Consider the following 15,192-nt stretch of genomic DNA (forward strand, 5'->3'; position numbering starts at 1 on the left):
GTAAAAAAATAAAAATAAAAACACCAAGTACTGGCAACCTGTTGTTTTTTTGTACTTAGAGAACAAAACCCTCAAAATCCTAAACAAGTCTAGCTGTGTATCATCAAAATCAAGAAACTTATCATGTTATTTGACTACAAGGCAAACTCATTAACATGTTCTTTGACTACAATGCTCCGAACAAGGCGTTTGTTGATTTGCAGGACGACCCAATAACTGAAGTTCTCTCTTATCAAGAATCTCCAAAGAAAATTCTCTAAGCATCTGTGTAGTAGAACCATGATTCGAACTATTGTTATCACCATTGCTAGTACCAACAACACTTGTAGCACCTGTACTAGTACAAGTAGGCACAACACTCAAACCCATCGTCCCCACGCCAGAATCCTGCACCTCTTGTTGCATAGCAGACACAAAGCTCGATATCGGTCGACCAGAGACGTTGAAAAACGGTGTTGCGGTGGCTGGAATCGCCCACAACTGTGCCTGGTTTGAACCAGTAGCGGCGGGGATAGACCATATAGGAACCAACCCTTGTGAGTTCAAATTGAAACTATTGTTGCAAGTCATTGAAGCAATTGGTGCTAATCCTGAAGGGACTGAATTTTGATACTCGTTAACATCGATGAACTCACTGTTAGCCGGTCTTTTCCTACGTTTTTTCTGCAACTCGCCATCTTGTTGTTTCGTCGATGAAGTGGGTATCTTGAGAGTCCCATTAACTGAAACAGCGATGGCAGGGGCCGTGCCGGTGCCCGTAGCTTCAATAATAGCCGGTTCGGCATGTTCTAATAGCCACCCAATGGTTTCGCCGTCGGACTTGTGACCCAGTTCTCTAGTGAGCTGAAAAATTCTGGCGGCACAAGTGGCGGGCATGCGTATCCTCCGGCCACGGCCTTCGACTTTGGTGTGACGGTCCTTTGACTTGCGTTTGGGGGTTCGGGCGACTTGAACCAGGGTCGGGTTGAGCTCGGTATCCACGGATTCTTCCTCTTTCATGGGTTGGTTGGGGTCCATTACGGTGGCGTCAGAAGCAGAGAAAGTGGGCGTTGTTTGATGGCGTTGTTCATTGACTATGACAGCGGTATTGTTGTTGATGCTCTCGTCGATTTCATCGATGGTTTGACTCCGATTATACTCCATGGAAAAGGGATTTTTATCCTATGAAAAAGATTAGTAGAAGGGTTAGAAAAAAGAGTGGGACATGGGAATATAATTGTGTGAAAGGGGAAAAGAGAACAAACCCTAAAGCAGCCCCACCTTCTTGACAATCGGAGGGACCCAAAACGACTCGTATTTATCCTCTCTCTTACGACCGGAGATGATGACACCTGTTCTCTATCTTATTTTTTTTATTTACAAATAAAATTAATAAATCACGATATGTTTTAGGAAATTTTTTATCTAAATTTTGACTTTAAAAGTATGAGAAAATAACCTCAATGACAAAAAATCTCATATAATATACGATTTTGACCAATTTTTTTTGGATTTGCGAAAATGACCACGACCACGACCACGACCACGACCACGACCACGACCACGACCACGACCACGACCACGAGACGAGACGAGACGAGACGAGACGGCGGCGGCGGCGGTGCGTGAGAGTCCCCATTGTTCTCTATCACTCAACAAGGAAGTGAGAAAGCCAAGCCTTAAATACTATTCCAAATAGTGTTTTCAATACTATGTGGGATTTGAGCATTACCAACACTTGTTCCCAATACTATGTGGGATTGAGCCTTAATAGTGATATTATTTTTGAATGTTTGCTTAAAATTGCAATAATCGCGATTGATTGTAGATTGACTTTTAATTATGACATATTTAATCGTATAATACTAATGCAATTGGTTGCTAATTCAATTGTTTTAAGGTGCATGATTGTTAATTGTTTCCTGAATAATCACATTGTATTGGAAACAAGTGTTGGTAATGTTCAATCCCACATAGTATTGGAAATACTATTGGGAATGATATTTAAGGCTTGGCTTTCCCACTTCCTTGTTGAGTGATAGAGAACAAGGGGGACTCTCGCGCGCCGCCGCCGCCGCCGTCCGTCTCGGGTCGTGGTCGTGGTAATACGTGTCTTCGACACGTCCGCGCGGATAATATCTTTTTAGAGAAAATTCTTAAGAAACAAAATCTTTTTTTTAAACTACCACAACGAATTTGGAAAATCGCAACGACAACTGTAGACTATCGCAACAACAACTGTAGACTATCGCAACGCGAAATGGAAAATCGCAACGCGATTTTCAACTATCGCAACGCGAAATGGAAAATCGCAACGCGATTTTCAACTATCGCAACGCGAAATGGACAATCGCGTTGCGCTTTTCGACTATAGCAACGCGAAATGGAAAATCGCAACGCGATTTTCAACTATCGCAACGCGATTTTCAACTATCGCAACGCGAAATGGAAAATCGCAACGCGATTTTCAATTATCGCAACGCGAAATGGAAAATCGCGTTCTATCTCAACGCGAAATGCAACGCGAATTTGCGATAGTGGAGATCGCAATGCGAATTAGAGATTGCATTGCGATTTTGTTAGTCATTTTCGCAAATCCAAAAAAAAATTGGTCAAAATCGTATATTATCTAGGATTTTTGGTCACTGAGGTTATTTCCTCTAAAAGTATACTTTCTAAAAAAATTAAGTTATATTTAATATTATTTTAATAATATTAAAGATGACATGTCAGTAGATTCTTAAACCTTCTTTTTAAGCGGCACATAATGTTTAGAAAAAAATCTCAATGATCAAATCCTTTTAAAAAATATATCAAAAATGAAAATTATTTAGGGTTTATTTAACATGTTTCAATTATTTTATGATTTTTTACATTCTGTAAATTCTAACGGAGAGTAAATAATGTTAATAAATTGATGTAATTCTCTTTTTAATACATACATTTTTAATAAAAAGTAGTACATACATAATTAAATAAAATGAACTTATTTTTAATTTAAATTAAAGTAAATTGTTACTTTAATTAATATGTAAAAAGTTGTTTGATACTAACATTATGAATAATTTATTATTATTTTTTTTACAATTTATTATAAAATGCTTTTATGTTATTTTTAAATATTACATAAAGTTAAACTAATTATTGGTAATCAGCAAGCTATTATTTGCAATTTTATTATGCTACTGTTGCTCAAAGTTACTTGGACTATAATACAAATTACTCAAAACTATTAAAATTTTGATCAACAATAAGGCATGCCACTTGTCAAGCATATAGAATATGAACTCAAAAATATGTTCATATTTAGTGTAAGGTATTATTTTATAATATACAAAAAATAATATTTAATATATTGTTAGAGGGTATTTTAATTTTATAACTATTATTTAAATATATCATGCGTCTTAGATATTATATTATTAAACATCAATTTTAAGCCATAAATCTTAATCTATTAACCTAAAAATTAAAGTCTAATCTCTTAATAGCATATGTCATCCATTCTATTTCACTTATGAACTTCTTATCTCTACTCGTAATGTATATAATAATTTTTCATATATAAATGATATATATAATTATATATATATATATATGATGTTTTAATTTAAATATTTTATTTTTTTATTAAAAAAAGTTTAGATTAGGGGTGGCTCACTCAGTCTACGACCAGGGCATACCTAAGACTCAATTGAGATTTACATAAGAATTTGCATATTGTCCACCAAGAGTGACGGTAATAAGATTTGAATTTGGGCTTACAAATTCAAATTACTGAATTACAACAACTTATACCAACACTCGTTTGCTAAATATTTTATTTTAAAAATTTTATATAAGAACAATTGGATATAATGTTTTGAACTTATGCGTTGTTTGGTATTGAAGGGGTGTGCAAATACGGGTACCCGTAACATCCGGGTCGGTGATTTCTCGGCCCGTCTCCTGACCCGGATGTTGCGGGTACCTGGTAATCGGGTACCCGATACCCAATTTTTTTTTATTTTCAAATTATTAATTTTAAAAAAATATATAGACAAATTTAAATGTTTGAAACTTCGAATTACATACTCGTTCGAACATAAAATTTAAAAGTTCGAAATAAAAATCTAATAATTCATAATGTATATATATATATATAAACTAACCGGGTACTCGGGTAACCGGATACCTATAAATTTTCAATTTTGTAACCCGAGCCCGACTCGAGAAATGTCGGGTCGGATACCCGATCCGGCCGGATAATTTTCTTTTAAAAAATTAGTCATTTTTTAGGTTCAAATCGACGGGTCGAATAGTTTTGCACACAGTGTATTATATTGGTACGATGACTATAAGCGAAATCTTTGACCTGTTGAAGTTGGTAACATCATTATACGTTATATTGTTTTGAATCAATGAAATAAATTTAAATAAAATATATATATATATATATATATATAAATTGAATCTTGTGGTTTGAACGGAAGATGACTTACCAACAAAACAACTATGCAAATGATTTTTAAACAATTTTAAAACTACGATCATATGCAAATATTAGTATATAGTTTTACATCATGTGGATTATTGTTATTATTTTTTTATAATTATTGATACGTAGTCTATTCAAATTTAATATAAATTAGATATTATAAAGTTTAATTATAAGATGATTCTCTCAATGTAATCCATTTTATTCTTAGGGTCAAATTTTAAATTTTAAATGAATTTTTAAGAGATGTAACATCTCATTTCACTATATCAACTCTTAATTAGTAGCTATTATTATTATTATTATTATTATTATTTTGATATAATATCTAAAAGATTGGCTATCTTTTAAGTCACTAAAATCAAGGTTATTGTGCTAATATATAGATTTTAGAATATTATAATAATAATAATGTTAATATCTAAATCGCATTTCATATTTTTTTTATTAGTAGTAGTAGTAACAATAGTTTGTATGCTAATATATATGGTAAAATACATAAATAGTCTCTCGATTATATGTTATCTTTATTGAACAAATTGATTCTTTTATGTTAAAAGTTTATCAATATCTGACATGAAAATTAATAAAATCAAATAATAACAAATTTATACCCATAACTTTTACAATGTATTTTAATTTAAATGTAGTCTTATTTCTAAAAAAAATAACCCTAAATACTTCAATATTTTATCAATTTAATCCCTCTTCTAACTTATTTTCTATTTCTTCTCCCCTCCACTATCTTCACCATCCTCTCTTCCTTCATTAATAAACACCATCACCAACAACCTCTACCTTAATGCCATCTCCAATTACCATCAATGTGTGCCTATGCTTCCCCACAACAGCTCTTTCACCCCCATCCTTCACCATCTCCATATTGTACTAACAGAATAAAAAAAAGGCTAAAAATAGTAAAAATGAACCAACATATTATCATCCCTTTATACCCACTAGTCCTAACAAGGTTAACTTATTTCCATTAAGCATTTTCTTATCATTTGGATCATCTTACCCTGCTTCTATAACTTGTTGGTCAAAACTAATTAACCTAAGGCTTGCTTAGTTACAACCATCTCTTGAATCATTTGCTCGGGTTTCATTCTTTCACCAACATCGAGATCCTTCACAGTTCCTGAAATATCATAGTAGTCTTAACACATTATTAGGATGGATGGACAGAGGGGATGGATTGAGACGATCGCCCCTCTCCAGGAAAATTTAAAATTATCATATATTTTAGATTTTTCTGTATATTTTCTATTAAAAATCAATTTTCACCACCTATAATTTGATAAGATTGCTCATTTTTAAAATTTTAAAAGTTTATATCCCATAACAAAAAATCATACATCTGTCCGTGATATCAGCAGCTCCTTTCCAATGAACATGGATAGTGTCATCAATAGTTCAATGGTTGGTTTATATTTGAACTATAAGTTTGCAATACATGTATACATAGAGCGATGAAACAGTAAGAAATATATCAAGAGTCGAACTTCATTCTTGATATATGTATATATACTAAAGCTCCTATTTGTACTTGAGGAACACAACTAGTTTTAAATGGAGTGACTCCATAGACGCACATAATCAAACTCTGCTTCCTCCACATTATATCCACACCGAGGAGGCGACATCATCATCCCCTCCGCCATGTTCGCCATAAACCTTTCCGTCCCCAAAACCGCCTCCTCATCCAAATAAAACACGTTTTCACAACCCATCCACGTCTTTTCATCTGTCTGCTCAACCACTTGAACAGCCTCAACCGCCTCTGCCGCCGCCTTCTGGATATCCTTTGGATCGGTAGAAGCCGGCAAACGAAGCCTCCAAGCTGAGTCCGCGAAGTTCAGACAAGCTGACCTCCCTCTCAGAGCAATAGCCGCCACGTCGTGTGCACGCGCCGCCATTTCCGCAGTGGGATATGTCCCCAGCCAAATCCTCGACTTCTTGTTAGGCTCCCTCACTTCACAAACCCACTTCCCGGAGTTCCGTCGGCGCACGCCTCTGAACACCGGGTGCCGTGTCTCCTTGAATTTCTTCCTCCCGGCTCGCTTTTTCGGACAACTCGAAGCCAGTACCACATCCTCGTCTGAAAAAATCGCCGGACGTCCAGTTCCACTTCCGCTATCAGACATCGGCGAGGAAACCGACCCAGAATCCATCATCTCAGACTCAAAAACTCCATTTTTTGTAATAAACCAGTAAATTAGAACACTTGAAGTTTGACTTAAACAAGTATCTGAGTGAAGCTTAACTAAAAGAAAACAAACTGAAACAGCTGAGGATATGATTTGCTGATTGGAGTTTATAAAATGACGAGTGAAATATATAGGAAGCTTAGAATGTCGAAGAAACACGGAAAACTGAAGAGGATACAGGCTGTTGGGGGGTGGGTATCCACGCTTTGTACTGTAAGTTTTCGAAGATTCAACCCTTTTTTGGATAAGTTGTGGGTCAACATAAGGACGACACGTCAGCTTATATATATATATATATATATAATTTTTACAAAAGTATCAGTTTGTGTTTGGGTCAAATGAGTCAACATCAGTATTTGTCGGTTAGATTTGGAGTTGACAAGCCAACCTTTCCACTCAAGACTATTACTTGAATATCATCGTTAAAAAAATTATTTCTCATTTTAATACCCTATTTTCGATTATTTCTCAAATTAACATTCTTTTCGATCACGTAGGTTTAAAGGTGTCGAGAGTGACTTTGAGTAAAATAAAACCCTTTCAGAATTGTTGACAAATAGATAAAATACATTTTCTGTGTAAATCACTTAGATAAAACAAACTTTACCATGTCATTATTATCACGAAAATCCGAAAATACCTATGGAAAATATATAAATTATATTTTTAAAATTGAGGTCTCAAGTTAATTGGTCATATATAGAGTATTTTGATATTTATTTTCCAAAGTAAAGGAAAAGTGTAAAGTTAGAGTTAAATTGGTGAGAAGACACGGTTGACAGTTACAAAATTCCCAACTGTCATTGTGAGCAGCTAATTCCGTGTCCTTGGCTGGGATTTGTCGTTTTGCTTAGCCGTGTTAGTTTCGTGGGCATCTTCAGTAGCTGGACCACCTCATATTCAGTCCAACACCACCACGTGTTTTGTTATTATAAAACCAGACCTTTGAATGAATGGACATGCCTTTTACGTTAGTTTATTTCAATTTAAATGTTTTAATAATTTAATTCATCAAACGATTTATATGATAAGAACAATGACATTTCTAGGATATATATATCAATCAATAGTTAAGGGAAATTTTAAATAGATATTACATTGTATTTATCTTGAATTATTTAAAAAGTATATTCTAATATCTAATTAAATTCATGTGTATTCTATATTTTAACAATTTTAAAAAAAATTATAAGGATATTTCGTATATAAATTTAGTTTTTTTTGTAAACTAATTATATTATTTTAAAAAATAGTTTTCAGAAATTATTTTTAATGTTGGATGATATTATTGTATAAAATATTGTTCAATATTTGTTATTTTTTTAGAAAATATTTAATATAGAATATAGAATATAATAATATTATTTAATACAAAAAATACTTTTATTTTTAAAATATTATAATAATTTAGTTAATATTAAAAATACTTTTTATTTTTAAAATATTATAGATATTAAACTATGTCTACAAATGATTTTTTAGGAGAAATAATTCCTTTTTGCGAAGCTACAAGTATTAACACAATCAAAATTAATATGTTTGATTAAATTGTTTGAACACTTTGTGATATAAGCCATGTTCCATATTATAAATATGGTTTCACTAGATAATTTTGATGCAAAAAGGTATAAATACTTTATTGAAGGTAGAGTTATAAAAATTTATAAGGACTCTCTCGTTGTGATGAAAGGGCAATAAATGATGTTAAGTTTAAGCGATGCAATTGTTGTTTTTTCTTTTGTGTCAGATAACGACGTTATTGATGAAAATATTGTAACTTAATCAAATAAAAGAATATCTTATATTGAACAAGACAATTGTAGGCATAATAATTCAGAAAAAAGTTTAATTTTTGGACATAATGAATATGGAAAGAAGAAGAGAGTTAATTCATCAAAAGATTAATAATATCACAGATAGAATTATTTCTTCATAGTATTCTACTATGAACATACATATAAAAGAAATTAGACCTCCACAAAGATTCAATAAGATTGATATATTATATGTGATTAAAAATAAAAGTGTTATTATTAATCATGATCATGTTATACATGATATTGCTCCTGATGATACAACTGTGAGCAAATTTGACTTTACTGATATGAAGATTAAATTACTACATACATTCAAGTTTATGAATTTGATTCACATTCATCGTTGATTAATACTCTGTAAGGTGTTTTGTGGAAGAAGTGGAGAGATCATTTTTCGTCTTGTCTTTCACTTTTAGAATTTATGTCAAAGTATAACTTGTTAAAGTTTGATTCAAATTCTATTTTGATACGCATAACCGCATTCCTCTTGTATTCTTTTTTTGATATTGATAAAATTTTATTCATTGTTCTTTTCCGTTTAGGAATTTTTACGTAAAACTCTTTTATTATTCTATCATTATATTTGACATTATCTTATAATATGGAACCTATAGGATGATAGATGTAGCCTGATAAACACGAATACTATAACGTCGGCGACCTACAAAGGTGGCCCATATGTAAGCCGGTCACATAAAAAAGGAAAAGGAAAGGTGATTAGTTGTCGGGGTGGAAAGGTAAAGTATGCTTCACTTCCACAAGACAAACTATGTGCTGTTGTAGTAAAAATCAGAAACATTAATCAATGATATAATTGAACACAGATTTCCCAATTTGTGTATGTCTTATTTTTTATCATTCACATATTATGTACAAATCATTGCTTAGCTTTCCCACTTAAATTTCGATTTGTAAGCCGGTTTTAGTACAGTCATCCACACCCATTTGTTAATTCAATCTAAACCACTGCAATTTAATATTGTATTTACCCATTCTTTAAATATGTTTTTATTTCGATTGAGCACTAACATTATTGTTGTAATCTTCAATCATATAACTCATCCACTTTTACCTAGAATTCATCCATTATCTGAAAAAAAAATAAACTTATGTATAAAATGATCTTAAAAGTGTAATACCCCAATTTTGTCCGGGCCTTTTAAATTCCCTGGAGATGACCGATAATTAATTTGAAGTTGTTTGTGCTCGATGGGGAATGAATTCAAGTGATGAATCGTGGAAGCTTGCAGTTGGAAACTTTGGTGCTTAATTGGATTGATATCGTATACGTTTCCTTTTGGAAATTGAGGTATAAATTAAAAGGCAATCCCAAATTCAAAATTAAGTGTCTAAACTCCATTGAGCCCAAACAAGACTCAATATACCCGAGACCCAACAAACAAAGCCCATCAATAATTACATCAAGACCCGGTCCAATACTCAATTAGAGATACTCCTTACGTGAAGCCCCACGATGTACAGCAGCTCCAGCTCAGCTCCCCACATTCTCGTGCCCATGCTCCACAACACCCAAGTGTCTCCACGTGAAGGATCAAACATCAGCCTTGAGCACCACGCCGATAACATCAAGCAGACCAAGGCTCGTCGCCCACGTCCGACAACACCATCGACATCACCACTGTCCATGCCCTGCAATACACAAACCCAGACAGAGAGAACCGAGACAAGAAGAGGTTCACGATAATAAACATAAAAACACAACAGGGGGCTCTCGGTCAGCGGAAATGGGTGGAAACCATAATAAAAAAAACCTTGAACAATAACTAAACACTTGATTCGGGGTTCTTAAACAGCAAACCAGTGGCGATCATTAACAACAGTGGGGGGTTCAGCGACAAGAAACAAAAGGGGAACAAAATAATTGTAACAGGGGCTTTTACTTCTCATCTGGAATTTTTTGTTTTGAAAGCAGTATATTAGGGGTTTCGACCTACCCCCGTTTTGGCCATTAGAATGAAAACATGTTTTTTTTATTTTCTCTTGCAATCACAAATCAAAACACTAAACTCTCAACAATCCATAAATCACTCATCACAAATAACATCAAATAATCATACGGGAGAACAAAGAAGAGAGAGAGAGAGGTTTACCTCTCTGCCGAAGTGTGTACCCTCATCGAGGTCCAAGACCGAAGCATGGAAGGAGCAAGGTGGCCTTACTGGGCAAATATCAGGGTTTAAAGCTGAAGAATCACGTTGACTTAGAACTTAAGGGTTGTTGTATATAAGTTTGGTTCGATTTCTGGGTTTAGGGAGATAGAATGAGGGCAAGGTTTAGTTTTCGCTTGAGTCGATAACCATTGACGGTAGTCAGAGGGGAGAGCCTCTTCGGTTCGTGGCTTTTAAATCTAGTTCGTGGAGGTCTTGGTGCAGAAGAGAGCCCTCGGGTTTCCTCCTTCGTGTGTTGGATCTTCATCGGAGAACCCCAAAGCAAGGCCTTGGTCGTGGGTGGCCATTGTCTTCATATTTTCTTCAAGGAAGGTGTAAGACGAAAGCCATGGTAGCCTTTGGAGGCCTTCGGCTGTGAAAGGAGTGGAGAAGAGGGAGAACGGCATAAAGGGGAGAGGTGTTAGCAAATGAAGATTAGGGTAAGTTTTCTTCTAAACGTTCATATATATTAATTCTCTAAAACGACGTCGTGTAGGGTTTAGGGCATCCGTTTCCCGCATGGTTTATTTCTTGTCGAGCCATTTAGATTATACATAAAATTCGTTTTAGTCCCTAAATCATGTTTTCATGACTTTAATTTTATTTCCATATTTTGCACGAATTTAATTTGGTCCTTAATTAGTATGGTACTTAGTTTCTGTGTTCTTATACATTTAACTTCTGAATTGTTGCATGTTCGTTTTAGTCCATAAATCAACATTTGCATGTTTATAGTTTTGTCTATTTATTTTACCCGCATCTAATTTTAGTCCTAAGTATTGTCGTATTTAATCTTTGCTATTTTAGACATTAAACTGTTAATCTTTGCGTGTTACATTTTAGTCCCTAGGTCGCAATTTGTATGTTTTTAATTTTGTTATGCATCTTTCGCGTATTTCATTTCGGTCCCAGGTGTTATGTTATTTAAATTTTGTTATTTTAGACTTTTGACTTTCTTTGTTTTGCATGCCACGTTTTAGTCACTAAATCCCATTTTCCAAGTTTATAATTTGATCTTCATGTTTGTAAGTGTTTCTTTTTTAGTCACATGTTTATATTATTTTTCTTTTTTTGTTCGTTTACGCATTTGGCACGTAATTTTGGTTAATTGGTGTTTTAGTCTTTAAATCTAATATGTTGTGTTTTTAATTTGATCTTTGTATTTCATGCGCATCTAATTTAGGTCATAAATGTTGGTTATTTTGTTTTTGTCATTTAGACATTAGGGATCCAAGTTTTTACATGTTACGTTTTAGTTCATGTTCAAGTTTCTTATGTGTATGCATGTATGATTAGTTAGGATCCGTTTAGGGTGTGTGCTTATCCTAGGTTTGAATGATGGTGATGTGTGTATATGTTACTACGTGGTTCATAAACATGGATTTAGATGTAATGTATCATTTTATTTAATTAATTTTTGCATGATATCCTTTTTCATAATTTGCATGATAGCCTCATGAGCATAACTCGAAATTATTACATAATTTGATTAAGGGTAATATCCTTTTAGTTTAAAATTATTTTAAGTGGGTTGTCTTAACTGATTAGATATCCACTTTCGACGATTTTAAATTAAAAGTATATCCCATCAGTGACACTTAAGAAATTGATTCATTGCTTTAAAATTTGGGAATGGAAGAAAAAGAAATGTTCGGCTATTTAAATTTATCGTGAAAAGATAGTTAAAACTTATCTAAGATCTGGTCTCGATATTTGTAAATAATCGAATATTCTTTATCTTTCTAAAGGCTTGGTAATTTTAACTTAATCAATCTTGTTGCTTTTGAATACGGTGGAATTCGTGTGTTGTTATTTATTGGGGATCATAAATCAAATTAAAATTGAATTTGTAAATTTCATTACAAAGACATTAATTAATCGACGAGGTACCGATTTAGGGTGTTGTGGGGGTGCTAATCCTTCCTCACGCGTAACCGACTCCCGAACTCATTTTCTGGTAATGTAAACCTAAATTTGTTGTTTTAATTAAAATTAATTTTTTATTTTAAAATGACAAAACATTTTTGGGTGTCCAATCACACCCTAATCAAAGATTGGTGGCGACTCTTCGAACCCGTATTTTTATCGTAAATGAATTTTCAAATTTTCGAAACGAGAGGTTTTCTTAAATCACATTGTTTTTAATTAAAATTCAATCATAAAGAGGATAATTAAAAATGATGTGGCTTTTCAAAATCTCGCTTCTCTTCTCGCCTTTAAAAATCGTTTCGACAGCTTGGCGACTCTGCTGGGGACTTTTTGTTAGAGAGTCATGCCTATAGTCAATTAATTGATTGTCTTTGCAATTGAAAGTTATAAATCCGTTTTAATTTGGTTTTTGATCCCCTGTTTGGTTTTAATATCGTTTGTTTGTAATTTGATTAACAAATAAATAGTTGTACTGGTCTGTTTGTTAATGGTTTCAGATTAAGTATTTGTATTAAAGGGTTTGATTTTTTGGGTGTTATGTGAGTATGTGTAATTTTATTTTCGCTTTTCCTCACACACTGCACAGTTGCATTTGCATAACATGAGCTAAAACCCCACTCCGTCCTAATTAAGTAGGAGTGAGAGACTACTCCCTCGTGTGGTTTTCACCTCCGCATGGGATAGTGGATCGCTCTTAGAGCTCACGTCTTATGGTCCTCGTGATGGTATTCACCTCCGTATGGACATAAGGAGGTGTGTTCTCTCAAAATTGAACTTGATCACCTAAAGCTTGTGATGGGCTAGGATTAAGGGTTCGGCAGCCCAATGGGGCACCGGCAAGGACAATTCGAGAACCTAATGCTTTAGAACCGAACCCAACATGTAGTGAACATAGAGCTTAAACTTAGGTTGAGCCTAACCTGAACCTTAAGAGTCATGTGAGGAGTGTACACAAGGAAAAGTTTTCGAGTCATTTATTTTCACTTTTCGAATAAATGCATGCGAACTAGAAATCATGCAGTTAGGTTTATTTCCTCGAACAAGCATGCGAATTAGATATAATGCTGTTAGGATTTTTTTGTGAATAACAAAACATGGGGGTAGATATCATGTTGGGTAGGATCTACTAGTCATGATTGGGTAATCAGCATGTGAGGGTAGGTTTTATTTGTTACGATACTCATCATTTTGTTGTTTATATTATGTGTACTAACCCATTTTTTTTGTTTTATGTCTATTTTGTTTTTGATTTATTGCATTTGCATCTTCATGTCATTCAAATGTGTTAATTTGCAAGTGATTGACTAATAAGAAGGCTGGTCATATCGGGGCAAGAAATTCTTAGCCATGTAGTCAAAATCGGGAGATCTAGAGACATTCAAGCGATTCATGAAGATGTACATCTGATGAATGAAGAAATCTGAAACTGATCAAAGACCGATCCGCGAAGAAAGACATCCGATGAGTGAAGTTAGAAGTTGATCGAAGACTCTTTTCAAATGAGCAAAGGTCGAAGATGTTCCCTCAAGGGATAGATGCAGTAATACCAAGGACGAGAAGACGCTTCACAAAGACATGAAGACTACTTTGCATTGAAAGTAAAGACGAAGATCCCAAGATTCAATTTAAGGACATCCGACCTCATCAAAGGTACGTTGACAACTTTGGAGGTGCAATGCCAGATTCCATGAAGAGTACGACTCAAGGAAATGAAGAGACGAAGAATCACAATTGTATTTTGGCTACATGATGTAATGAATTCTTGTTGTCTAAATGAAGGTTGTTCTATAGTGGTCACTTTTGGAATTAACACCTTTTGCATTTGCATTTAGCATGTGCATTTGCATTGCATATATTTGTTTAAGCATTTTACATGCATTAATTATGAAACCACAGAAATAATTTATGGGAGGTTATGTGACAGTAATAACAAGATCATTCATTCATATTATTCCTCATCATCATGAGAAAACAAATGGAAGCAATGGAGCAATCTAATGAGAAATCACAAGAGTAGCTGCAAGAACAATTAGTCGGGTTATAACAAGATACGAGGGATCAAGCATTGGGTTCTCTGCAAGGCGTATCGAATCAAATGATCAAGGTGCTGGCAACAAAGGTTATTGGTAGAGAGGAAATAGCTGATCAAGGACATCGGTCTCATCATAGTAATGCATCAAGAGCAAATTTGCCCCGGAGCATCTAACTCAAACCAAGGGAGCCTAGCCAATTATGGGCGGTTTGAGAACGAATTCAAGTGGTTGAATGAAGCCGTGAAAAATATGAAGGTTTTTAATGCCACTCACAATGAGTTAGAAGCCAGAGAACTCAATTTGGTCCCTGATTTGGTTATCCCATATGAATTTAGGGTGCCTAATTTAGAGAAATATGATGGCACCAGTTGCCCCCTACTTCATATAAAAATGTTTTGCAGAAAAATGGAAGGGAGGGTACTTAGATGTTGATAATCTGTTGATTCATTACTTCCATGATAGTCTTGCTGGGCCAGCTGTGGTGTGGTATAATCGTTTGAACAAAGAGCAGATCAAGACGTGGGTCAATCTAGCTGATGCTTTTCTAGGGCAATATCGATATGTTAAAGGCTTAGCCCCAAA

The 15,192-nt window shown here is 34.2% G+C and overlaps 2 protein-coding genes across 2 annotated transcripts; both read right to left on the minus strand.

Annotated features, from left to right (window-relative positions):
* Window positions 1-43: 43 nt before the first annotated feature.
* LOC120204622 (transcription factor TCP19-like) lies at window positions 44-1,168 on the minus strand. Its single transcript, XM_039204690.1, has one exon. It carries the CDS (start codon window positions 1,141-1,143, stop codon window positions 151-153), a length of 993 nt encoding a protein of 330 aa, XP_039060621.1. The 5' UTR covers window positions 1,144-1,168; the 3' UTR covers window positions 44-150.
* Window positions 1,169-6,006: 4,838 nt separating this feature from the next.
* LOC120204626 (dehydration-responsive element-binding protein 1D-like) lies at window positions 6,007-6,674 on the minus strand. The gene has a single exon (XM_039204695.1). It carries the CDS (start codon window positions 6,628-6,630, stop codon window positions 6,022-6,024), a length of 609 nt encoding a protein of 202 aa, XP_039060626.1. The 5' UTR covers window positions 6,631-6,674; the 3' UTR covers window positions 6,007-6,021.
* Window positions 6,675-15,192: the final 8,518 nt, after the last annotated feature.

This window comes from Hibiscus syriacus, unplaced genomic scaffold (genome assembly GCF_006381635.1).
Source record: "Hibiscus syriacus cultivar Baekdansim isolate YM2019G1 unplaced genomic scaffold, ASM638163v2 tig00011079_pilon, whole genome shotgun sequence".
Taxonomy (NCBI): Eukaryota; Viridiplantae; Streptophyta; class Magnoliopsida; order Malvales; family Malvaceae; genus Hibiscus; species Hibiscus syriacus.